Source organism: Harpegnathos saltator, unplaced genomic scaffold (assembly GCF_003227715.2).
Source record: "Harpegnathos saltator strain DR-91 unplaced genomic scaffold, Hsal_v8.6 scaffold18, whole genome shotgun sequence".
In the NCBI taxonomy this organism is placed as follows: domain Eukaryota; kingdom Metazoa; phylum Arthropoda; class Insecta; order Hymenoptera; family Formicidae; genus Harpegnathos; species Harpegnathos saltator.
In genome coordinates this window covers 887,806-912,479 of record NW_020229961.1, presented here as the reverse complement: position 1 = coordinate 912,479, position 24,674 = coordinate 887,806, and the positions used below count along the sequence as shown (strand labels likewise).

Sequence of the window (24,674 nt, the reverse complement as noted above, 5' to 3'; positions counted from 1 at the left end):
AACTTCTTCTAGACACCCGCGGCATTCACGGTCAGCGTCTGTCTTCGCGTGCTCCGCTTGCTTGGACAGTTTTCACCCTCGCCGACGGACATGTCCGTCTTCCACCTTCTTCGTGATCCTGCTTCCGTAAAGATTTCGCGTTTGTCTGTAAAAAAAAGAAAAGATACAAATATCTTCTTCCTATCTTATTTATTTGTTGGTTTCGCTCGATTCTGCTTTATCTTCATCTTATTTTATCAATGCACATTAACTATTGCGAAATGTATTTCAAAGTCGGTAGAATATAATGATTCTACGACGAAATTTATAATCCATGCATCGTGGATACGATCCAGGAAAACATCGCGCGAGTAGATGAAATCACGTGGAGGCCTCATGACGGTTGGGCTTCGGTTGTTGGCACAGAAAGAAATGCAATTTATGCAACGAGATCCGGACTTGTAAGTCATACGCGCTATATGTCAATCATCACTTGTGTAATTAGCAGAGGCAGAGCCACGCTAAACAGCCGCGCGCACGCATCGTCGTTATTATTAATCAATCTGCGATAACGAGAACGCTTGTTAATCGCGCATAACTCGCGCACTGTCCTCAGAGACTCGCTAATTCGCTCCGTCTCGTCTAGTTATCTTTATATCCTTCTTTTCTTATTCGATTAATTTAAATATTTGTCAAGTTACGAGACAGGTACACTTCGCTCCGAGAGAATCGAGTCGGCGCGACGCGCGACGTGCGATCGATCGATCGATCGGTTCGGTTCGGTTCGGTTCGGTTCTCTCGGAACATTCGGCTCGAGAATAAGAGAGAAAGAGGAAACTAGGTGATGTACATTTTGGCGGTACTCTGGGCTTTTCTGCCGTGGCGTACGTAGTCGGCACGCACATCCTATCTCGCCGCTGGAATCCTCATATGTCTGTCAACGTGGCTCCCCAACACCTCGGGGCCTCGCATCACTTTGCTCGCGTTCACGCGAGCGCACGAGCGAGCGTCGGCGATATAAGACGAGACGAAGCGAGACGAGGCGAGGTGAGGTGAGGTGAGGTGATATCTCTCGTGTCCCATCCCGCTGTCCCAGCTGGACCAAAATATCACCGGCGACTGGTGGATCCAGGGCCGTGCATTCGCCGCGGCGCCTGCGAATAGAGGGAAAGAGTTATTAACCCGGGCGAACGTTGACACGTTGGGACGATCGCCGTTTAACTCTTTGACGCGTCACTTTGATCCTGAGTCTGGAACCCGCTTCTGGGCGATTTATAATTCCAATTGGAACTTGATTTGTGTTTTCGTGCGCTGCACTCGAAATGTAACGAATAAAGAGGAAGAGGTATATTTTTTCACGTGCGTGCCTACCTCGAAGGGGTAGGCACGCACCTATCTGCTTCATCGGTTTTCGAATACAAAAGTCGTCGAATTAGCGACTGTCTGTCGAGATGACGTATGCTACGTTAACTATTTTCGTTAGAGTTCACATTTTTATCTTTTCGTTATTTTCCTCCTAAGTCGAAGTAACTGCAAAATGGAGCAAGCTTGGAATATACCGCACATATATTTATTCACTTGAAATCTTTTGATAAAAAAAAAACTCCGAGTTTGTTATTTGTTCTGATAGTGCAAACGATACTAACCGCAAAAATCTATCATACTTCAATAAGACAACGCAAACTCTATTGAGATTAAGAAAGGTAATATTATAAAGTAATATATAATTTGATGAGATTAGATTGTCGTTAAGACGTACATAGAGAAAAAGAAAGAATACATATGTTATCTTATCTTTTATATTAATTATTGCTTGCGAGAGATATACATTTCACTCTTTTAATTTTTCACGTTATAATTTTTTACTTCTTGCGCGCGACTCACATTCGTAAACTGAACGAGTGACTTGAGATGCCGCTGTCACTGCTTTATCATATATCGATAATAACAATAATCTATAATGTCATGTGTCGGTAATGATAATATATATACTTTAAATGTAGATGTCACAGCTGATCGCTGCATATGCATCATGTCTTATAATTGCAAAGTGCAAAATACTCTTGTGGTATGTACAAAAGATCCTGCACGTAAGGAAATATGACGTGATCGAGTGCGTACGAGCTTGCGCTAAAGGAGTATTGCAGCAGGAGAACTTTTTCCACAAGCGTAAATACTTATTCGTCGGTTAGCAGTAACGTTAGGGACAGTTACTGTCATATAACCTCACTTTTGAAGTTTGGATCCGCAGTATCAATCAGTATGAGTGGTAAGTACATTTATGAATATAATCAGGTCATTGATTTATCTTACAAAATAGAGAATTATGAAATAAATGATTTTTCTGAATCATGAGTCAGGTTGTCATTTTCTGTATTCTATTTTCTAAGATACCATCGCAGATGATAGTCCAGGCTCTAAAGCCTTGGAAGCTGCCAAGAATATCAAGGATTTGGCTATATTCAAAAAGCCTATCGGATCTGTGAAAAAGAGAAAGTCCACTAAACCAAAGATTCTGGATGAAGATATGTATATTGAGAAGATGGGTGAAATCATACAGAGGGATTTTTTTCCACACTTGGAAAGGTTGCAGGCACAAAATCAGTATCTAGACGCTCTGGAACAGAATGATGTAAAGAGAATGAGAGAGCTGTATGCAAAGTACAGTTCTGGCCGACCAGTCACAGAAAGACCAGTTAGTCCGGCAACTTTTGAGACTCCTCAGCGTAGAGTCGAATTGGATGAATTGCCACATACTCCGGAAGTTACGCCTCAAGAAATACCCACGGAATCTAAGAAGAAGGATGATAAAGCGGAAAATAAGACTGGTCTTGATGATTACCTGAGCACTCATACAAGTGAAGATAATGCTAGTTTTGAGGAGATGATGGTTGAAGCGGAAAACAAGCGTAGACTGAAGCATGCTTGGCTTTATGAGGCAGAAGAAAAATCAAAAGCGTGGCTTGCTATTGCCAACACAACTGACCCCTTGGCGATTGAAGGATCGAGTTCCAGACCCAAACAAGTGGACAGTTGGGCTTACAGGAATAAGAATTATATTATGTACATTCCAGACGGAGTGGAACCTACGGCCGAGGAGAAGATAGAGTTAGCTAAGAAGAAACAGCAAGTGATGCACGAAAACACAAGGCTAAGGACAAACCCCTTCAATGAGCAACAAAATAAAGAAACTATCAACGAGTTGGCAAAGACGCAGTCCAAAGCTAACGACGGCAAGATTGGTGTTGACGGTAAAGAAGTCGTTAGGAATGCAACGCCGCAAGTGAACGGTTACAGCTTTGTAGCGACACCGAGCCCAATGCCGGGAGAATGCGAAAGTCCCTTGATGACGTGGGGTCAAATCGAAGGGACACCCTTTCGATTGGACGGCGGTGACACTCCATTACTTCGGACGAGCCAGGGCCCTTCCTTTAGAATGGCGGAACCACCGAAAAGGGAGAAATTGGCGTTGCAATTAGCCGAGAAAGCCGGTGAGAGACACAGGGATCGAAAGAACAAGGCCTTAGAGGCAGCCAGAAAGTCATTATCCACGTAAGTAATTTCTAGCATAATACGTATGACTTGTACTTGAATTTATATAGATATATAGATAAATATTAAGCAAATATTAATATAAATCATTGAGAAACTCGTGCAAAGGTTGATAAAAAAAATCCATATTCTTTCCAGACCGTCACCGAGGTCGACTATAGATCGTTTAAGCACAATGTCTCCTGCAGCGAGAAGATTAGCAACTCAGAAATTGCGAATCACAGGCACACCGTCACCGTCGTCACGACGAACACCATCATCGAGAACTCCGTCCATTGGCATCAGGACACCAGATACACCGCGTACAAGTACATCAGCTAAGCGAGCAACTGTTCAGAAATTAGATATCGGTGTCGCACGGATACAAGGACCCGTACTCACCGATAACTTGCTCAATCTACCTCCGCAGCGGCAACGAGCGTCGGACTTCTTCAACAAATAAAAGTTTTTCCAACAAGTGGAAAAACTCTCATATATTGTGGAAGATCTCGTTTAACTTTAATAATATTGTATAAATATATCATAATCTCTCTGTTTATATTAATATTAACGAGAAAACTCTATATGATGCACAGTACGATGTAAGAATATATTTATAGTGTATATGTATATATATAAAGTAATAATTATATATATATATAAATATATGGTTTTAATAAGATACATTTTCATTTTCTAACATTTTATCGTAATTGATCATATTTTCTTTTAGCACCTAAAAAAGTAGAAACTTTAAATATTTTCAATATTTTGAGTCTTGAATAAATGATCGATAAAAGTATTGGATAAAGAAGTTCGAGTCTCCACTAACGACAATGATTTTTAGTTGTGAAATCTGTGTTTACCAAATGCCGAAAACATACTCTATACTTATATATTATATAGATTTCAGTTTGACTGTATAGTAAACTTGTGCGGTCTATTTTGAATATTTATCTCACGTGTTTTATATCTATTTATTATATTTATTTTTATTATATATTTATTTATCGAAAGGCGAAAGCATTTTGCTCTTATTAGCACTGTTCTAAATTCTGTGTTCTAAAGCCTTATATTGAATTTTGTTTGATAACTATGAACATGTTTTGTAAAATATCTTATATATAAGATAAAAATGACTCGGATTATTTTACGATATTTTATAACTTTGTAGTCTAATTAACTTTTATTTGATTTTTTTTTATTGCAGTAATTATTATAGAAGTTTCATTATATTAAATTATTTTTACAAACAAATAATTTAATTATTTAATTCGCGAGTTTCGCCTGAAATTTTCATGGTCCTACGTTTCTGAGTTTAATAACAGAAACTACGATACTCAGTCGCAAGAACATTGTTCTTGGCCTAATTATTTCACAACTCATTGCAGCCTGTGTGCATTCTTCGTCTCAATTCTGCCGGGTCCCGGTTTCGTTGATTTTCTTACAAATACGGAAATCAAATTATGTCAACGTGGTCGTGATGATTGTTTCCTCTTCGGCGAAACCGGTAATTTACGGTACTTCTGAGCGAATGTGCTATAAAACTATAAAACGCCACTTCGCTTAAATTATATTGGAACACTGTGAATTCAGGAAGCGATGGCAAAGTCAAAATATGTCAGCCACGCAAACGTTGCAACAGGAAGTGCTCGGGCGCTTAAAACAAACACTGTCTGATCCGTTGCAAAATCCCGCTCGCTAAAGAACCCGGCGACATATATAAATGTAACGGCAGGAAGAAGCGAAAGAAGAGAAAAGAAAGAGAATATTATCGACGAAACAGACATGAAGTTCTCCTTAATCTTGGGAATCGCCCTGCTGCTGACGATAGTGCATATCGCTCGAGCACGCAAGTTGGGATGCTCTTCTTGCGGAGGAAGTTTAGGCTCAGGTATGTAAGTCGCGATTCACCGCAATCATCGCAATCGTGAAGATTATTATACATATTGGACCGCTCACTATCAAACAAAACGATACAACGTGCACTTTCTGCGCTTAAAGTAAAGTCTCAATTCTCGACAACGCTGCGAGCGGTGGCGGAGAAATTTTTAACACAACCGTGTTACCCTCACATACGAAAGCAACGAAGATACCGATCGAGATATTTTGACCTTCAACTATCAGGTACCAACTCGTGCAAGTGCGGTGACGTGGTGGTGAAAGCAGCGAGGGTGCCAAAGCCGTTGTATCAAGCGACTCCGGAGGCGATCAACGAGGCAGCGACCGCACGCAAAGTGGCCCAATTAATATCCGCGAAAACATATCCCGGGAGTGCGGTGTCCTTTTCTCCATCCAGTCAGACTAGGAGATCATATGATATTCGCAGTGGTATTAGTCACAGCAGCAGCAGCAGCAGCAGTAGTAGCAGCTCTGCAGGTTCCTCATCTTCCGTCAATCTTCTTCGAGGACCAATCGATGGAGGCCTCGGTAGCGTCTATCCTTACTCACAAAGATCAACGTACAATCCCGGCTGCGGATGCGGAAGTCAATCTAAGATGTCCTTGGAATTAAACGACCTCTTGTCTTCTGATACCGAGGGGCAAGTTGTGCCCAGGTACTTGGCGCCTTTTTCATCGTGACTATTGATCAACCAAGATCTCGCGAAGAAATCTTGCTGACTCGCGAACACGACACGGATCAATTGAATATTCCGCGTCACGAGGATTCGATCAATATTCTTCCTCGTCTTCTCCTTTCATCTTTCTCTGACTATGGCACACCGTTCGTTGACAGGTTCCCACCGATCGGCGACCTGTGCGCACCGAGCAAACAAAGCAGTTACGAAGTGACCAAAGTGACCAAAGTGACTCCGGCGTATCCCAAACTCCCGGATATCCAACCTCCCGTGCCTGTATGTGTGAACGTGGTGAACGGAAACGGGCAGATTGACAGAACTGAATTGGAGAAACTCAACTCGGCGACCTACAGCGGTCTCCGGACGTACAATTCACCCGTCCGCGGATCCGGATCCATCGGTGGATTTACATCCGGTGGTGTTGGCGCAACTGCTACCTTTGGTAGATATACTTTCAATATAGTGAATGATGCGCATTCGGGTAATATCGATGCATATACCCAGTCAGAGCCGTAACGTTGATTTGACGAATTGGAATGGTCGATGAGACGTTGAATCAACGTTGTTGACTCAACCCTTATCGAGATCGAATCAACATTGCGGTTCTAACTGGGACACAACTTGTGCATTTTTGGAATCAGGCATCTCGGGACAATCGAGTCTATATGATAACTGGTACAAAGGAACCGGCTCCGGAACGCGCGTTTCGGGACAATTGGGACTGGCCAGTGCAACCGCGGGGTCGTACGTGGATTCTAGTGCTGTAAAAATGAGCTCCGGAACGAACAGTTTCAGCGAATACGATACGTCGTACGGAAGCGTTAATGCGCAAGGATCGATCGGTAGCAACAGATGCACCGACTTTGGTGAAGACCTCGGTAGGTTCTCGTGAAATTCGTACATGTACCGATGTACCTCCGCCTCTCGATGAGGTCGCGAAATGTGAGCGATGTCCATTCATGCTTCAGAACTCCCCGAGGATTACTCGTATCCCGGACAACCAGCAGACGCAGTGTCGCTCACCTTGGCGTACAAGAATCTCTTCCCACATACCACAGTGTACAGACAAAAGTGGTTCGTGCCGGAGGATAAACTAGCGTTTGGACACAGAACGGTGCCGGTCGATTCGATGCCCGGCAAGAGACCGTTGGACATACCCGAGGAAAAACTTCAGATTCTCGATAAGCCTATCGTGGAGCTGAAACCAGTGACGCCGGTCGCGGTGAGTATCGGCGTTTACAACGAGCAGGAAGAAGCCAAGTTGGCCGAGCTCGAGGCCATCGAGCGCGAGAGAATAAGTCAGGAAGAGATCGCCAACCTGTCGCCGCAAGGAGGCTTCATCACGTACGGGTAAGCCGAGAGAAACACCTGACGCGTATTAGTCACTCGCCAACGTGACGTTTCCTTAAACTCGACTGTTTGTATATTTTTTTCTTCCTGGACACACACACACACACACGCATCGCGAACCTTTCCAAGTCCGACGTCACTTTCAAAGTTCAGAATTAAAAAGTATGCTATTCTTTTTAATACGCTTTCCAGTCGGACATGTCGTATCCGTCAGCCTTTCTCTCCTTGGGGGGGTTGCATCAAACTAATCCTCGCAGCCTTCAACCGAGAGAGGACGTTTTTGCGGGTATTCACGCATCTTTGTGTACAATTTGTTTTAGAGACCTTGGATACGCGCCAGTCGACGGGCTCATAGTACCAGGAGCATTAGCAAGGCACAGAGTGTTACAGATAAGCTCTGGAATCGGTCTGGCCGATGCCGAAGATGTAAGCGGAGGCTGCGGTCCGGTTGGACCGCCGGTTCCCGGCTACGTTCCCGGCAGCATCGTGGTCAATCGAGAGGTCGTCGAAATCGAAGAAGAGAACGAAGACGAAAATCGAAGAAACGACGCCTACCACTATCGCCGCTACTTAGAAGATATGAGCGACGAAGAAGACGACCTCGATGACACGACGTCCGGGATATTCGCCAGACTGAGGAATACCGCTCTGAATTACGGACCGGTTTCATGCCCGCGATGATCTTTTTTTGTTTTTTTTTCTTTTTTCTAGAAAATAGCCAAAATGACTCTCTCGCTTACTCGAAGACTCACGATCATCAAGATCGACCAATCTTACTCGTCTCACTTCGAAACGGATACTTAGGCACGGATACTTTTCGGCGTAATTGTCTACACTAGTCCTAGTCCTGTGTCTATGTGACGTTACTGTTGCACCGATAATATAGTAATTATACGAAAGCCAAACCGTCGCAATTTATTATTGACACCCCGATGATCATCCTTACCATCCACTGCGAAGAACCACGGCGGAACTAAGTTAATAGTTTAATGATCAATCCAATTACAGTTTATCCTCCGCTTTCGTCGTTCCACGAATAAACAGTCGGCTATAAGTTTTATCTGGGAAAATCGTTTTAACGTAAGATTGTTACGTTACAAATTTAGAACATGTCTGACAAATCGACCGCGTCAATCGACTTTAGAAATCCGACATGCTTCGTGGCTCGTACTTTTTTTATCGTCATCCAATCGTGAAACTTCGAAATTTTCCACCGCTGCCCGCTGTACCTATATATGTATATACATATATAACATAATTAAAGAAACAAGTATTACGTCGTTCACTGTATAAAAATGTAATATATACTCTTAATAACGAGAAAAAAAAAACACCCTCACGTTTTTGCCGGTGAGTTGTTGAGACAGCCGAGCGACTTTCTGCATCGCGGGGTAACGCCGCCAATGAGATTTATAATCTCCCTTCAACTTCCGCGGCTAAAGCACGACCGTCAACACGTCATAAAGTGTTTCGGCCGGGTAAAGGGAAGAACCACATGGTGATGCACGATGATCGCCACGAAGGAAACATAATGTATCTCCGAGAGTGAGAACGCACCCGCCACGCGGTTGCTATTTAGAGACACCACGGAGAGAGAGGGAGGGAGGGAGGGAGGGAGAGAGAGAGAGAGAGAGAGAGAGAGAGAGAGAGAGAGAGAGAGGAGTTCGCGCTTCTTCTCTCGTCCGAATGCCTCTCCTCTTTTTCTTTTCTTTCCTCGCGGGCGCGTACGTAAAATTTACGATGCGTACGCACGCATCCGGGCTGATTTATTTCATTTACATACGCGGCATAAGTTACAGGCGGCGAAGCGGACGGAACGAAGAGTCGGGCGAAACGATCGCGGCCGAATGAAATATTAATCTGTGACGTAAATCTCACGAAGCGCAATCTCTATCGAGACGCGAATTTTACAATTTATTATACAGAGCGTATCCTAGACGTTAATTAAGCCGGGTGATCTTGTCACAAAAATGTCGTGATCACGTTCCTGACTCGCAAGCGACGAAAGCGGTGCTTCTTAGCTACAGCGTAAAAATGTATTTTCTTCTTCTTTTCCACCAGAGCTTTCTTATTCACCAGTCGAAGCGTTTGCGTTGATATTTGCGACAAATCGACAAACAGCGAATTTCCGTTTCGATGAAAGATTCCTTCATGGAAGAACGTCATGCCGATGCAGGAAGCGACAAACCTTGCGCGGACACGCTACAAGGAAGATACGTGTACCTCTCAATTAAACATCTGTCGCAATGCCCGACGAAGAGAGATGAGTATTTTGTTGTTGTTGAATGTTCCAGAATTTGGTTTTTTTGTTGCTCTGTGGGTCACTTGTTTTTCAGTAAACAGGAAGCACCCCATGGGCGTTTGTTTTCGATGAGACCTCTTCTATATCAGGAGTGCGATATGCCACAAGCTAGTTCGGCCTCCGTCGCATTCAGTGAATCATTACGATAATGACGACGACACTGAGATTACAATGTCTTATTATTATTGGCCTCAGCTTACAACCGAGATTCTCTCACGGTTTTCCGGTCAATGGGTCACCATACTACGGAGTTAAAATAGTTACGCACGGCGAGCCGTGTCACACGCCGCATTATCTGCCTGTCAAGATTGAGGTATATATTAGCATCTAGCTTATCGTGATTTAAGACAAGGGTGGAAATATATTATTCTCCCAAGTTTTGCAAACTTGACGATAACCGAAGGCAATAAAGGAAAAAGCTGACAAAGATTAGATTTTACCGAACTTGCTTGCCGTTTCTTGTTATTAGTTCAAGGAAAAAAGTGTCAAGGGGCATTTCTCAGAATTGTGCCATTTTGTCGATAGAAATGACGTGTTAAGATCTGAATCGTGTTTTCTTTCAATTCGTCGAGGAGCGTTAGAGATAAATACCGATAAATACGTGAGTGACACGTGGCGTCGTGTGACGATTGAAAACTCGTACCTGCGAAATAATTTGCAGGTACCCGCGCAACCTGTGGAAGAGTCCATACCGCAAGAATTCTACCAACCGCTCAAGTTGAGCTATCAGACGTTCGGTCTGCCGCCTCCATCACAATACTTATATCCAATCTCCCAGTATCCAATCTCTATAGAAATGCCCCCCGAAGCGCCGTCTCCGAAAGTCCCTTCCTGCAAAGTTTCGCTTCCTACAAAGTCGTACGAATACAACGTTCAGATACCACCGCCGCCGACCGAACAAATCCCGATTAGCTACGATTTCGATTTACAAGTGCTTCCGCCGAATCCGTAAGTATTCTCTAGTAGTATTCGTCACTTGTTGTAATTCTTGAAAAAAATAAATTATCTTGGCTCATGTAGCTTAACGTCCTGACGTTTATTTGTAAAGTATGCATGAAGTTTTGCACTGCTTCAAGCTGATAACAAAATTTTTCTAACGTGAGAACGCTCCGTGTTTGTGTGTGTGTGTGTGTGTTTCGTTGTAATTTTAAATGTGTGACAATGTCTGATATTATTTTAGAACGACGGCGATGCCAGAGGAACCTCTTAAATACATAACGGGACTCACCAGCAGAATCGATAGAATTCTAGTTCCCGCTTGTGACGAGCCATCCTGTAACTGTAAAATTTATGAAGCTTAAACTTACGCTCAATAAGTCCGTAATACCTTTTGTGTTGTGTGAACAATAAAGTACGTGATATTCCCAACGCAAGGGAAATCAATAAAGAAATCTGATGAAACCGATCTTTAGTACCTTTCATTTTCTCACGTTACACTTATATTACGCCTCTTCATACTCGCACGTTAGAGCAGAGTGATTAGCGATTGTTCACGAACGCGAATACTGGAGTGAGCTCTGATGCGCTGAGCATAAATAAATGAATAATCTCCCGGGCTGTAATGTTGATAGATCGTGCTCGCTCATGAGAAGCATTGCAGATCAGTCTGGATAATCTCACGCAGAGTCGTCTCGTATCTGAATTATCGATCTTTTACATCCAACAATCTTCGATGTTGTCCGATGCAGTCACGATTTTCGTGCCGTATCTGCGTGTGATAATACGGGTCCGCAAGGTATATGAAGCAGCCTGATGCAATCGAAGTCATCGAGTCCCCATTGGCAAGCGTCATGGAGCATACGAGCAAAATCCTTGTGGCTTTCGCCATCGCCTTCTTGGCCTCCTTATCCGTGAGCTCGGCGGCTTACATCAAGAAGGATTTCAACACTGCGAAGAATTTCGAGAAAAACGTCAATTTTGAGCTGCCGCGGACTTTCCGCGAGAAGAGGCATCTCAACGAACATTTCGATCTTTTTCTGGCTGAAGATGATGCCGCGAAAATAGAGGATGAACCGTCCGAATTCCACGACAGGAGGGCGATCGCGGAGGAGATCAAGGGAACAAGTCTGAAGTATGAAGAAGAGGAGAAACAGAATGCGCACAAGGAAAATAGCGATACTGAGGGAAATACTCTGGTAATTATTGAAATATATATTTGATTTATTCTCGCACAGGAGCACAGGAAGAATAAGTTAGAACAAGAATAATTCTAATTCTTCCTTTCGCAGGAGGACGCAGTTTCCTACAAATATCTGTACAACATTATTCAGGCGTTGACGTACGCTGAAAATGAGGACTTGGTCGAGAAACTGCAAGAATTACAAGAGGTATTCGATTGAAATTTACACAATACAGCACGCACGCGTACACACACACACACACATATATATATGAAACTTTACTATATCCGTAACGCAAAGGGGATCAGAAATTAATAAAAGCCCATTGACAGTTAAGATTATATTAATCTAATTAAATGATATTAAGATTATATTAACCTAATTAATGAATATTAACAAAACCCGGGGACATAGAGTCGAAGGAAAATCAGTATTTCACGAAACGTTTGTTCAGTTTATTCGAAAATTACAAAATCAAGCGTTGCGCACGCGACTAAGGATAGCGGAATGCCTTGCAGAACTCCACGGATGCCGATGGCAACTTCAGCAAGCTACTGAAGAGATTTGTGACCGATCTGCCTTACGCACCCGTCGCGTTGTCTGGCGATATCCTGGGAACGGACTTCGAAGAGGAGATTTCCTTGGAACAATTGGACAGACATTCTTGCCCGCTCGAAGCTTTCAGCTACGGCCATTTCCATCATTCTGGCAGGTTAACGCACGAGTTTTTCTGCGAGATAAGGAAATTCATCCACTACATGCTGTACACCGTGCGTGGTTTAAAGTCTGAGCTCACCCTGGGACCTTTGTTCGGCGACGAGTTCGAGGGCGACGCTTTCGGCAGCTTCTTCCGACATACTCCGCAGTTTGTTGAGGCCGTAATCAAGGAACCTCATCATTTACAAATCGTGCCGGAAATAATCCGAGACGTCGTGCCGTGCCCCAGCATCTTCAGAGCCATTCTGCGGATCGTATGCATCTCCCTCAAGGTGCTGCACTTTGTGCTCAAGCTAATCAAGACGCAGCTGTTCTATTTCATCGATTTCATCTTATTCAATCAACACTTGGCCTTACGTTTGATATTACGTGTGTTGCACCATTTACTGGGAGGATTCCATTTGCTGGAACACTTTGACTGGGAACGTCCGTTGGAATTCATCGAGGAGCCGATTCTGTCCCCGGTGGTTTACGATAGCGAGGTATTCGCCCCAGAGTACTACAATTCGTTCAATGAGGTGGTCTCTTCTATCCGAGGTATTCACGACGGCTACTTCGCGTCTGGAATACACGACCTGTTCAAGTCTGGCGTAAGCGCCTTCACCACGACCGAGACGGTCCCTGCGTTCAGCTCGTTCCTGACGACGATACCCTTCATAAGCAACTTCGTGCCGTTCTTTAACTCGTTGACTGAAAGCAGCGTGTCCACTGTCGACGTGAGCGAAGTGGCTAGCCCGGTAGTCGGAGGTTTTGGTACAATTGTGGGTGGTCTAGCCCCAGTGTTCAGTTCGTTAGCTGGTCTAGGCCCGATTTTCCCCAAAGCCGTGGAGTCTGAAAGCGTGAGTACATCCGTGTCCAGCACATCGTCCATTGTCGACGAATCAGTGGCAGCTCCAGTGGTGGAAAGTCCTCTGATCAACCCGTTCTATGGTTACGGCTCTTTAATAAGCCCGGTAGCATCAGCTTACCCCGTCGGATGTGAAACGCCGACTTCCGCCGTAATCAGCGCGTCGGCAACTGTCGACGCAATCAATCCAGGTCTAGCGGCTCCAGTAGTAGCAGGTCCAGTAATAGGAAATCCTGCATTAATAGGAAATCCTGCATTAAATCTGTATGGTTACGGCCCTTTGATGAGCCCGGTAGCATCGGCTTACCCCGTCGGATCTGAAACGGTAACTACTGCCACGGCGTCGGCAACTGTCGACGCAGTCAATCCAGGTCTAGCGGCTCCAGTAGTAGAAGGTCCAGTATTAGGAAATCCTGCATTAATAGGAAATCCTGCATTAAATCTGTATGGTTACGGCCCTTTGATGAGCCCGGTAGCATCGGCTTACCCCGTCGGATCTGAAACGGTAACTACTGCCACGGCGTCGGCAACTGTCGACGCAGTCAATCCAGGTCTAGCGGCTCCAGTAGTAGAAGGTCCAGTATTAGGAAATCCTGCATTAATAGGAAATCCTGCATTAAATCTGTATGGTTACGGCCCTTTGATGAGCCCGGTAGCATCGGCTTACCCCGTCGGATCTGAAACGGTAACTACTGCCACGGCGTCGGCAACTGTCGACGCAGTCAATCCAGGTCTAGCGGCTCCAGTAGTAGCAGGTCCAGTAATAGGAAACCCTGCATTAAATCTGTATGGTTACGGTCCTTTGATGAGCCCGGTAGCATCGGCTTACCCCGTCGGATCTGAAACGGTAACTACTGCCACGGCGTCGGCAACTGTCGACGCAGTCAATCCAGGTCTAGCGGCTCCGGTAGTAGCAGGTCCGCTAATGGGTCCACTAATAGGAAATCCTGCATTAAATCTGTATGGTTACGGCCCTTTGATGAGCCCGGTAGTTGCATCCGGTATGCCCGTGGAAGCCGAATCCACGTCCACCAGCACCGTCGTTGAAACTCAATCAGCGGTTGCTGCCGAGCCTGCTGTACCCTTAGTGTCGCCGCAGGTGGTACCTGCAGGACTATTATACACTTCTCTACCCTCGGTATACGCTTCTCCCGTCATTTCCACCGCCTTAGAGAATACGGCGGTGTCTGAGACCTCCAGCCTGGCCGTGTCTGAATCAGAGCCCATTGTCGCTCTTCCCGGAATAAGGACTGTTCCCGAAGTTGTCAGTTACGCAGCACCCATGTATGCTCCTGCCATGGAGAGCACCGTAGCGGACACCTCCGTGTCCAGCGCGACATCCATCTCTACAGTTTCGGACGCCACTGCGCTTCCCTATAGCGTCGGTCCACTCGGTTTGGCTTCGCCTTACGGTTCCGGTATGGCACCCTGGCTCGCTGGATACGAGGGTCGATATTCTGCAGCCGATTTGCTACGGTTAGGATATCCTCTGGCCCGTCCTCTAGGATTCCTCTCCTCTGCGGCTCCTGTCGCGGAATCTGGCGTTTCCGAAACTGTTGAGAAAACCAGTGTCGTTTCTCGCCGCAACTACAGCCTCGTCCTGCCCAGGGAGAAGATCATCGGCGTTTTAGGCAGCGATTGTATAACGCCGGGAGACGTCGTGGCCGTCACCCTGAGAAACAAGTCTATCTTGTACGGTAACGTGCTGGATGCCGAAAGCCCGATCACCTTCAGTTTCCTGAGGCCGAGGCTGACCGGTTTTGCTCTGCGCAAAGGCGCTCGAGTTTGGAATATCATGCACAGCGACTTCACGGATCCTGAATGTCTCGACATATTCAACGATCCGGTGCTTCTGAGCTATTAGGTTCCGAATACCATATCTCGCAACTAGTCTTAAAACATTATTGACTATCAACGGTATCAACGTGTATTAAACAATTGTATTGGACAGTATCAACCAGTATTAAACAATTGTAATTCGGTCGATTGCAAATAAAGATCTGTCTTCTAAACAGTTGCATCGATTTTTCACCCAGACAATTTTTAAAATAAGTTAGATGTTTAAACGTGATATTTCCACGCAAAGAAATGATGTAGCGACATTAGCTAAATGTCGGTTAGCTAGTTCGAACTTAGCTGAAAGACTAACTGTTTACTGTTAGTGTCATTGGTAAAAATTGGTTCTGTCAGAGGTAAAATGTATTTATTACAAAGTACAACTTTGTATTATTTGAAATCAAAAGCGTATCTTAGCATGAATAGCTGAGATCTTTTGCAGCTATTGATAAATATAATGCGCGCGTGAATCCCGAAGTTCGGACTGCAATTGTTTCTGGGGCATTGCTACGTATAGGGTTTCGGTGCACGGTTAGTCTTCCGTCGATCACCGAGGCCGGTGGGTGTGGTTTTTGTCATTACGAAACTACGCGTAATTATTTGCAGTATGTGTGTGTCACATCCAATGTACAAGATATTTGGTAACTAATAACCCTATAAAGAAAAAAGTTAAAACGGGTTAAAATAAAAGAAAAAGCCTAGTAATATGTTTAAAAAGTGGCAATAGTTATTAAGTTATTACTGATATTGAAAATGGCCATATTTAGAAGCCATATCAATCACTAATAAGTTAATAACTATTGCGCGTGTTTTGAAAAATACATGACTTTTTTCTTTATTTGAACCTGCCCTTTTTTTAGTAAGGTTATAAGTTGCCAAACATTCTGTATAGCATTGTTTCCATGACAAAATTGATGGTTAAAGCAGCTAAAACTGCTTAGCATGAATAACAAAGAATATATAATTTTTGTTAAGATTCTTAGCCTTACTGCAAATATTATTACGTTCTATCGCGAAGGATATGGTAGCATAGTGGATTCGGCTACATGTCGTTTGCTTCTAGCAACTAATATCTCTTACTAGCAACGAATAAGTTCGAAGAGCTAATAAATAGATTTAGATTTGACAGCAACGACGTTAGCTGTCCCTATTTCAAAGACACATTTTAGCTACCACAGCTATATTTTAGGTCCTTCGGAGCTAATCCTTTTTCTGCGTGGATCAGCGGTTAAAGTTACAATATATAGCGTAGCGCACAATAATCGTTAATTTTTGACGTCGCTGATTATTCTGATATACACTTCTTGAGCCATTTGCTCAAGAAATTTTTAGGTAAACAATAGAGAAATCGGGATTTCGTACGCAAAAGCGGCACGTGTTTGACGCGCGTGATGTTATGTACGTATTTACACAAGTGTAATAAGATTATATATGTCGAATGTGAAAGACAGCTCGTTATTCGTATTTTAATTAAGTAACTTTTCACCTTACGGATGCTGATTCTTATAGCATAAAAATAAATCAGTATAATTCAACTATTCTAACGATAATCCAACGTTTTACGCACATCACAAGATGCGATTACGTTACAAATAATACTCATTCCGTGTCGGTGATAAAAACATCACATGTAAACCGTAAAACAATGAGCAAAATATGAATTTTACGACATGTTGTCTGGGCTACTGCACGCATTAGTTAGATTACTATTATCATGGCTGATTGGCGTTTCGCAAGCAGGCTGGGTGAAAAATTCGCTGACAGCAGAGCCTCGTCACGAGATAACTCGTTCGCCGCTCGATTGCCGAGCTCGTAAAAGTACTTTCGCGATCCGATTATGACATGTATTTTATTGTAACGTATGGTATTGTTGTATTGTTATCGGCTAACCGATTCTTCAGCGTCTTATGCGCTCCGAAAGATCACTGTCTTAAGGCACTTATCTCAAGGTATTCGTCGGGATCGTCGAGGACATATGTGAAGAAATTGAATTCCAAAAGATACGAACTTTTGACAAATAAACCATTTACACGCGTGTACCCTGTGTGAATTTCGTGATATTTATATACGATAAGAAGAAAGTCACCATGACAAGCACATACATATATCGAAGCCGCAGCAGCGAACTGACGTAATCGCCCAAGTCAACAATTAATTAGCTTAAATTATTGACAGCACTTTTTTACGTGTTGCTTTAACTCAAAAGTCAACAATATACGCGTTATCACGCTCCTCCTCAGTATAAAGAAATGTTACGATATCACACATGTTACGATGTCTGGCATGATTTCGTCGAATCGATAATTAATCATTCCAATTTATTGTGTGTCCTTATCGCACATGTGAGGACGCTATTCAGCAGAGTTGACGCAGGTGTGCGATTTCAAATAATACGTCGGTAAATGATAGTCAGACTAAAACCGTGGGGTACCCCTGCGAGATACTCGGCAAACAAATCGTGGTATATAAGGGTACCCAGTTCGTGGTGACTTTACTCCACCACGGTTTCTCACCTTTCGTCCTCATCAAGCCGTATCTGCAATGGCACGCATAATTTTCTTGGTAACCGTACTGGCGGCTCTGTGCTACACTAGCCAGGTAAGTTTGAAACCTTTTGACGCTACCGGTGACTATGGTTCATTTTGCATTGGTTCACAATTTTAAATCTAAATGTAAGAATCCACTTAGGCTTACTACGAAACATTTCCCATCTATTTGCATTGGTAGTAATACAAAATGAAAGAGCGTTTAAAGTAAGAAGGTACATTGCTTGTTATAAAAATTATAAACAACGACAACCCCATTAATGTTGTAGATCTTATGATGTAGATTTATTCTTACGTATTTCGAAATTATTAATTTGAAATTATTTTTGTGCATCCTTATTTAAAAATTTTTCAGACGAAATTATATTATTAAACAATTTTTTAAGTCTGAATAATTTAAAGTACATTACATTGTAATATCTCATCCTTTACGAACCATTTATATCTTATATATACCCACTCCGCGGTAAAATATACGTTCGCGTCATAACTGGCCCGTAGTAGAATCTTATTCGCGACTCGAGTATACGTATAGCGGAGGCATACTCGCGAACGAGATAGTCGTGTCGAAAGGATTAATGATATATAAGGACAATTATTAGGTGATTCATGACATAAATGCCGAAAAACGGCGAAACTTTAATTAAAATTGAGACGAAAGTTACTCCGCTTATCAAATGTCGTAAGGTATGCCGTTAAAAGAAAGCTGAATGTGTAAATTGCCGTTGCTGTAGCTTGTACGTGAAAGCGATAATAATGCCTATCGACAATTAGGAAACATATTTTGGTCGCACTATTTCGTTTCAAGTCTGTCTTTACATATAATACGCACAATACGTGCAATTTCGATATTTCAATCCTTGATAATCATATTTGTGTGTCTTACGTTATAGTCCATACGCATTTTACAATATATGCAACTTATTACGTTATAATCTATATATAATCTAACATGCGTTCCTCATATAGCACGTAATATTTCAATTTGTATTACTTTACATATTTTAATGACATGTATATTTTATTTAAAATATTAACGAGCGCGTTCACCTTAAATCTATTTTAAATCTTTTAAATCTGCTTTAAATCTGTTCTTAGGCCTTTCCAGTGGAAGAAGCCAGAATTCCAAAAATAAATATGAAGGAGCTCATCGAGAAACTAAAAGAAAAGTTTGAGAAAGCAAAGCAGTTGAATCCCGAAATCGCAGTGGCGGCTGCTTCTGACGAACAACAATTTGAACAATACTTTTTCAAAAATATTTTCGAGAGTATAGGGAAAGCAATACACGAAACCTTGGGTGTAGGACACACCACGGTGGAGGAACTCCAAAAGCTATTTCGTCCAAAAGTAGGTTCCTCATATAGCACGTAATATTTCAATTTGTATTACTTTACATATTTTAATGACATGTATATTTTATTTAAAATATTAACGAGCGCGTTCACCTTAAATCTATTTTAAATCGTTTAAATCTGCTTTAAATCTGTTCTTAGGCCTTTCCAGTGGAAGAAGCCAGAATTCCAAAAATAAATATGAAGGAGCTCATCGAGAAACTAAAAGAAAAGTTTGAGAAAGCAAAGCAGTTGAATCCCGAAATCGCAGTGGCGGCTGCTTCTGACGAACAACAATTTGAACAATACTTTTTCGAAAATATTTTCAAGAGTATAGGGAAAGCAATACACGAAACCTTGGGTGTAGGACACACCACGGTGGAGGAACTCCAAAAGCTATTTCGTCCAAAAGTAGATACGGAGAGCAATTCAATTCTGAATGAGGACGAGGAATTGAAGATTGACACCGATGCGGACCCAGTAGAAGTTGCTTTTCTTAAAAAACCGTTAAAAAAGATAGGAAAAGGCCTTAAAAAGGTACTTGACAACGCGGATATAACTATCAAATTCTAAGTATCAAAACTACCAAAATGGTAAACGTGGTGGACAAAGAAAACGGATCAGCCTTTGTGGCTGTAATTGGCTATAACTAGTCTATGTTAAAGGATATTACGAGAAAATCAGATACTTGTACGGCTAATTAATCTTAACATCGAGACATAATTTAGATTCATTCAAAGTTGATGTGTTCAGAGACGCCACATGTTTCCGCCAACGTTAAACATCCTCCAAAGAGATTCGAAAGTTTGTAATAACTCAGAATCTTTAGAAGAGTTCAATGATGCTCAGTCAAGCCCAGTGAGAAAATTCTCTAACGCTTAATTGTCTATCCTTCAGTTTGAATGTATTGATTATTGAGTGTCATGTGTGGCGCCTTCACCTTAGTTAACTTAGACATCTTCATCTGCAAAATTAATCGGTCACTATTAATGTAACGTGATGTAACAGTTATTGTAAAATTACCGCTTGCCAAAAGAGAAAAAGAAAAAAAAATACACGCGCTTAAACATCACGATGGGATCGACTTTGGTCTCAGCCTGTCGCGAAGTGTTCAATAAATATATTAAAGCATTCTAATGGAAATGTTTCAATCAACCTATTCCACATCCTATATCTGCAAGATAAAGGGCCAATATTCATTGAGAAACTTCACTGATTGTCATCAACGACCTTTGAATACTAAGTAAAGGAAGGAGACAGGAAGAAAGCATTCGTTACAGCGATATTCCGTGGCTAAGTGAAAATCGTATTTTACAGGTCAAGACTTGCGATGACCGACAACGGTCAAATAGATAACGATGTACGTAGTCACTAATAGGTTACACAAGCGTTGCACCAATCTTAGTACGTAAAATATGTTGCGTCTGATGTATGAACGGTGGATGAATTGAAATTCGATTTCTTCACGATGTGTATGTATGTGCGCTTGTGCTTGAGTAAAAGGAGATAATATCTTTTTTTCTCTTTAAACTCCATCCAAATCGATACGCAAACATATTAGAAGTTTTACCTCTGTCCATTTCCAGTATACAGACTAATTCTAGCTTTTCAAAGTTATCTTTCATGGCAACTATTTAAAGTTCAATTTCGCACTGATTTAAATAAAGCATTTTGATCTGATTCTATTGGTTTTCTCACACTTTAAACGACAAATGTGCAAAATTACCACGTAAAAAACACACAACGTCTGAATTTAATTTTCTTAATTAGAGCAGTTATATAAGATGTCGAATAAGCAACGGTCGAAAAAGTGCATAATCTCTTGCCCCGCGCTTGCAAAAAGGATGCGCGTCAACATAGTGTCGGCAGTTTTTATACGCATGTATGCACATGTATTCTCGTCTAAAACGTATCTTTATCTGGCTGATGTAATGTAAGTCTCGCTGAGCGAAGAGCGGATGTCAGCTAAAATTGATAACAATTTTAATCTCGCCTTGAACTTTAATCCTCCGTCGTGTCATGCAAAATCAGCCATCGATTCGTCTCGAATTGTACCACAAAAAGTACGTGTTATAATTATAATGTACTACAAAGCATGCGCTATATTATGTCCTCAGGAGCGAAAGACATTTGCCATCGTCTGATTTAGAAAAATTTTTAAATCGAGTCACAGAACCCTCGTCGACTCGCGTCGTGTCGCAAGTTATTTGCACGATAAAATTCCTTAAAATCGTAATGAAAACGTCGTTGTGTGAGATATTACATGTTGAAAGATTTAATATTTATCGGTTGGAGATTTTTTATCAAGACCTACCTTATTTATAAATTCAGTAAAAATACACAAACAATTCTCACCGATAAAACGTTTCTTCTTGTGTTAATAAACCTGGACTGTAAGAACCTGTAAGGTCGACACAGTCTTGAGAAGTCGATTATGAATCCGAAGTAATAAAACTTTTGTACCTTGTTTATTAACGAAAATAGAAAATCGGATTAGAAGTGAAAAAGCTACATCGTTATACGACGTGCCGCCCAATTCTGATTTTGCATTGTATGACGTTAATTCGCTAACACATGCGTTTATGCGTAGATTACAAATTTTACGCATAAGTGCAAAACGCGATGTCAGAAAAAACTTGGTTTGCCGCGCGAACATAATAATTGTGTCTGTTGTTTTGCACGATTAATTATCGATTTGAAAAACTCTCGGTATCTAATTTGATCTAATGACGCTCATTTATCGATAGTAAATTCGTAAATTGCTGATACCAAGGCGATATTAACGCCCTTTGAAAAAGAAAACATTCATTAATGGCGATTAACGAGTTTATTATGTGTATAAAATATTAATCAAAACAGCAGCCTTCTAATTCTTAAAATTAATCTTAACGTTCATGTGAAACAGCTAAAAGAAACGTTGAACAATATTCCGAAACAATAAATCTCTCTCTTTTCCTTCCTACTATCTATTCATTTTCGCATTTTCGCAATTGGCATCTTAGAAGCAAAGTTATATAAATAAATAAGCCCAAAATTTAATTTCGTTGGAAAAGAACGCCAATGTGATCTCTCTACTATCTCGATTTCCGGGAATTCCGGGTACTTCGGGGTGATTACAGATGTTGGTAGCGAGCTGGAGATAGAGAGGGATGCGAGGCATTCAGGTCGTTGTCGTCAAAATGATATAATACGCACTTTGCCCTCTTTGATAAGAAAGTCCTATAAAAGAGACTGCATCGTCCATTCTATGCATCAGTCGTTTCCAATCAGTTGATCTAGGATTTCGTCACTCTTTCACGGGAAGAAACACCAGCAAGATGAGGTGCATACTCGCAGTTGCATTTACTGTCGTCCTAATCGCAGCTGAGGGCAAAGCTATGCCAGCTAGTGATGTCGAGATCCAACAGCCTACTGTTCAGCCGTTAGAACTCTCCGATTACATCAGACATGCTCAAAATTCAATCACTGAATTTGGCGCTGAAATGCAGAAGCAGTTTAACCAAGCAGTGCCCAATCAAGAAGAATATTTGAATACCCTTAAAGAGCAGAGCAGCCATTTTTTTAACAACATACAGAATCAGGTGCAGAACATGACGGAGGAGGTAAATGAAAATATATCTATCAGATTATATATTTTTTATGTGCTTTATTTAAAATATGTCTATTTAGTTTAAATATATGCACTTTGTTTAAATTTGCATCGCATATGGTTTCGTTGCAATGTCGGGTTCGAAATGTATTTAAAGATATTAAAGTCTCTCCTCTCAATGTTGACTGACAAATAGTTTTGCGTAATAAAAATCTCTCGCGGTTATTCCTCAATTGTACATTCAACGTTGCTACATCAGATTAAAGATTAACTTGTTTATTTGTAATTACCGGTGCGAATTCTCGTATTTAGAGATCATGTGTTTAAATATTCGACAGAAATGTCGTATTGAGGACGCTCGTTGAATTATATAACGTACATTTGCAAGAAAAACCGATCAGCTTGTTGGTATGCTTAAAGCAATCTACCAGAAATAACTGACACGGATGACATGCGGCAGAAAATAATTTATAAATTGCGAACGCTAGCAAATTGACGATGCGAGAATCTGCAAATTATTTTGCCCTTTGAATTACGACGATGAATATTCCATCTCGACATCTTTATTGCATTACGCGAGTTACATTGAGCGAATCTTTTGTATTATCTAAAATAGTATTGTAGCTTGTAATTGGCAGAAACGTACATGCAATTCATCGTGGAGCAATTACGCGTGTTCAAAGTCGTTGATCGTGTAGGTATTGGTACATAGCGGTATCGAGCGATCGAGATGACTAAATATTTAATAAAAGTAGCGAATGTTGACATAATATAATACTCTCTAATAACATAATATAATAACGTGAAAAATATCATTGGTGCGTATTCCGCTGTGAAACATTGAAGCCACCAATAAGCAGATTGAAAACGAAGTAATATTCAAAATTTGAAACACGCCCAGCTTTATATACACATAAAATGAATCATTATGCGCGCAGGTGAAGGCGAAAACACCCGAGTTGGAACATTTAATGACAAATTTTAAAACTAAGCTGTCTGAGGCGTTCAATAAAATTACTACCAATGAGGAGGCCGAGGAACATGTGAATCAGATACAAGCGAGAATTCAAGAAAGTCTCCGCACTGTAATGAACGAATCCCAGAATGTTATGGAGAACGTAAACAAAAATTCCGCGAAAGTGCAAGAAGACATCTCTAAATTTGTTAAAGGATTAGTTGACTTTGCCTCTGAAAATCTCAAGAATTTCTCACCAGAGGCGACGACACAGAAGACAGAGGAACACAGTTAAAATATAAAAATGCGCTTCGTAAATTATTCGTATGCGAAACACTTTGGCCATTATGCGCAGAGAAATTCAAAGTTCAATTAATCAGCGAGTGTAACCTCACGCCATATCATAATCTGGACCGAACAACCGATGAGTGACTTTTAATAAAAGTATTTGACTGTTTATCTCTTTTCGTTCTTTCTTTCTTCTCATAAACCCTCATTATTTTAAGATATTCAAACATGCTGCATCTTATCTCACGAGTTTCCACGACTTTTGAGAGTCCATGACTATGAATAGAAATATCTTTGCTCTTTGCTCTATCAATTATGTTGTATCGCACAGCTGACGCACAGTGCAATGTCAAAATTAATTGTAATCAATGAAACTTTATCTTTTTAGCGTGAAAGTTATTTTATCAGATGGTAATCTACGGTGACGAATAAATTAATAAAATTTCGTACCGCTTAATATGAAGAAATGAATGTGTGTGTATTTATAAGTATTACGAAAAGATGTAGCTTACTGCCTTTTAACGAATTTTGCTTCCTCGAAAGCGAAAATATGACGGCATCACAAGTACGATTTCTCTAAGTTACTATTGCATCGTGATGTTTATCAGTTCTCGCGCAAACAGACGAAGTATTCGCATTAATTGCAGACTTTCAAAGTTATTTTTCATCGCAACTATTTAATGCTCAATTTCGATAGTGGTTTAA

At 41.5% G+C, this 24,674-nt stretch overlaps 6 protein-coding genes and 1 long non-coding RNA gene across 9 annotated transcripts; 6 read left to right on the top strand and 1 right to left on the bottom strand.

Annotated features, from left to right (window-relative positions):
- The first annotated feature begins 1,996 nt into the window (after positions 1-1,996).
- LOC105181256 (ess-2 splicing factor homolog) lies at positions 1,997-4,111 on the top strand. The gene is made up of 3 exons (XM_011137902.3): positions 1,997-2,248; positions 2,370-3,531; positions 3,670-4,111. Exons 1-3 carry the CDS (start codon positions 2,242-2,244, stop codon positions 3,971-3,973), a joined length of 1,473 nt encoding a protein of 490 aa, XP_011136204.1. The 5' UTR covers positions 1,997-2,241; the 3' UTR covers positions 3,974-4,111.
- A 660-nt stretch (positions 4,112-4,771) lies between these two features.
- On the top strand, positions 4,772-8,332 carry LOC105181254 (uncharacterized). The gene is made up of 6 exons (XM_011137901.3): positions 4,772-5,404; positions 5,638-6,067; positions 6,247-6,530; positions 6,730-6,966; positions 7,057-7,438; positions 7,759-8,332. Exons 1-6 carry the CDS (start codon positions 5,299-5,301, stop codon positions 8,117-8,119), a joined length of 1,800 nt encoding a protein of 599 aa, XP_011136203.1. The 5' UTR covers positions 4,772-5,298; the 3' UTR covers positions 8,120-8,332.
- Positions 8,130-9,051, bottom strand: LOC105181253 (uncharacterized). The gene is made up of 2 exons (XR_849607.3): positions 8,779-9,051; positions 8,130-8,667 (listed from the first exon to the last, which is right to left on the bottom strand). It is a non-coding gene; the product is annotated as an uncharacterized LOC105181253 (long non-coding RNA).
- Positions 9,052-9,121: 70 nt separating this feature from the next.
- Positions 9,122-11,140, top strand: LOC105181252 (uncharacterized). The gene is made up of 3 exons (XM_011137900.3): positions 9,122-10,053; positions 10,402-10,688; positions 10,921-11,140. The coding sequence occupies exons 1-3, from the start codon at positions 9,889-9,891 to the stop codon at positions 11,039-11,041; spliced, it is 573 nt and encodes a 190-aa protein (XP_011136202.1). The 5' UTR covers positions 9,122-9,888; the 3' UTR covers positions 11,042-11,140.
- A 363-nt stretch (positions 11,141-11,503) lies between these two features.
- LOC105181257 (uncharacterized) lies at positions 11,504-15,436 on the top strand. Of its 3 annotated transcripts, none has more exons than XM_025297561.1 (4): positions 11,504-11,875; positions 11,969-12,067; positions 12,379-13,975; positions 14,318-15,436. In XM_025297561.1, exons 1-4 carry the CDS (start codon positions 11,531-11,533, stop codon positions 15,286-15,288), a joined length of 3,012 nt encoding a protein of 1,003 aa, XP_025153346.1. In that variant the 5' UTR covers positions 11,504-11,530; the 3' UTR covers positions 15,289-15,436. The 3 variants fall into 3 exon arrangements, with proteins under 3 accessions (XP_025153346.1, XP_025153345.1, XP_025153344.1); XM_025297560.1 differs by having other exon boundaries at positions 12,379-14,155; XM_025297559.1 differs by having other exon boundaries at positions 12,379-15,436.
- A 2,251-nt stretch (positions 15,437-17,687) lies between these two features.
- Positions 17,688-20,182, top strand: LOC105181258 (uncharacterized). Its single transcript, XM_025297562.1, has 3 exons — positions 17,688-17,858; positions 18,905-19,153; positions 19,300-20,182. Exons 1-3 carry the CDS (start codon positions 17,802-17,804, stop codon positions 19,708-19,710), a joined length of 717 nt encoding a protein of 238 aa, XP_025153347.1. The 5' UTR covers positions 17,688-17,801; the 3' UTR covers positions 19,711-20,182.
- Positions 20,183-22,376: 2,194 nt separating this feature from the next.
- LOC105181259 (uncharacterized) lies at positions 22,377-24,094 on the top strand. The gene is made up of 2 exons (XM_011137907.2): positions 22,377-22,739; positions 23,665-24,094. The coding sequence occupies exons 1-2, from the start codon at positions 22,455-22,457 to the stop codon at positions 23,974-23,976; spliced, it is 597 nt and encodes a 198-aa protein (XP_011136209.1). The 5' UTR covers positions 22,377-22,454; the 3' UTR covers positions 23,977-24,094.
- Positions 24,095-24,674: the final 580 nt, after the last annotated feature.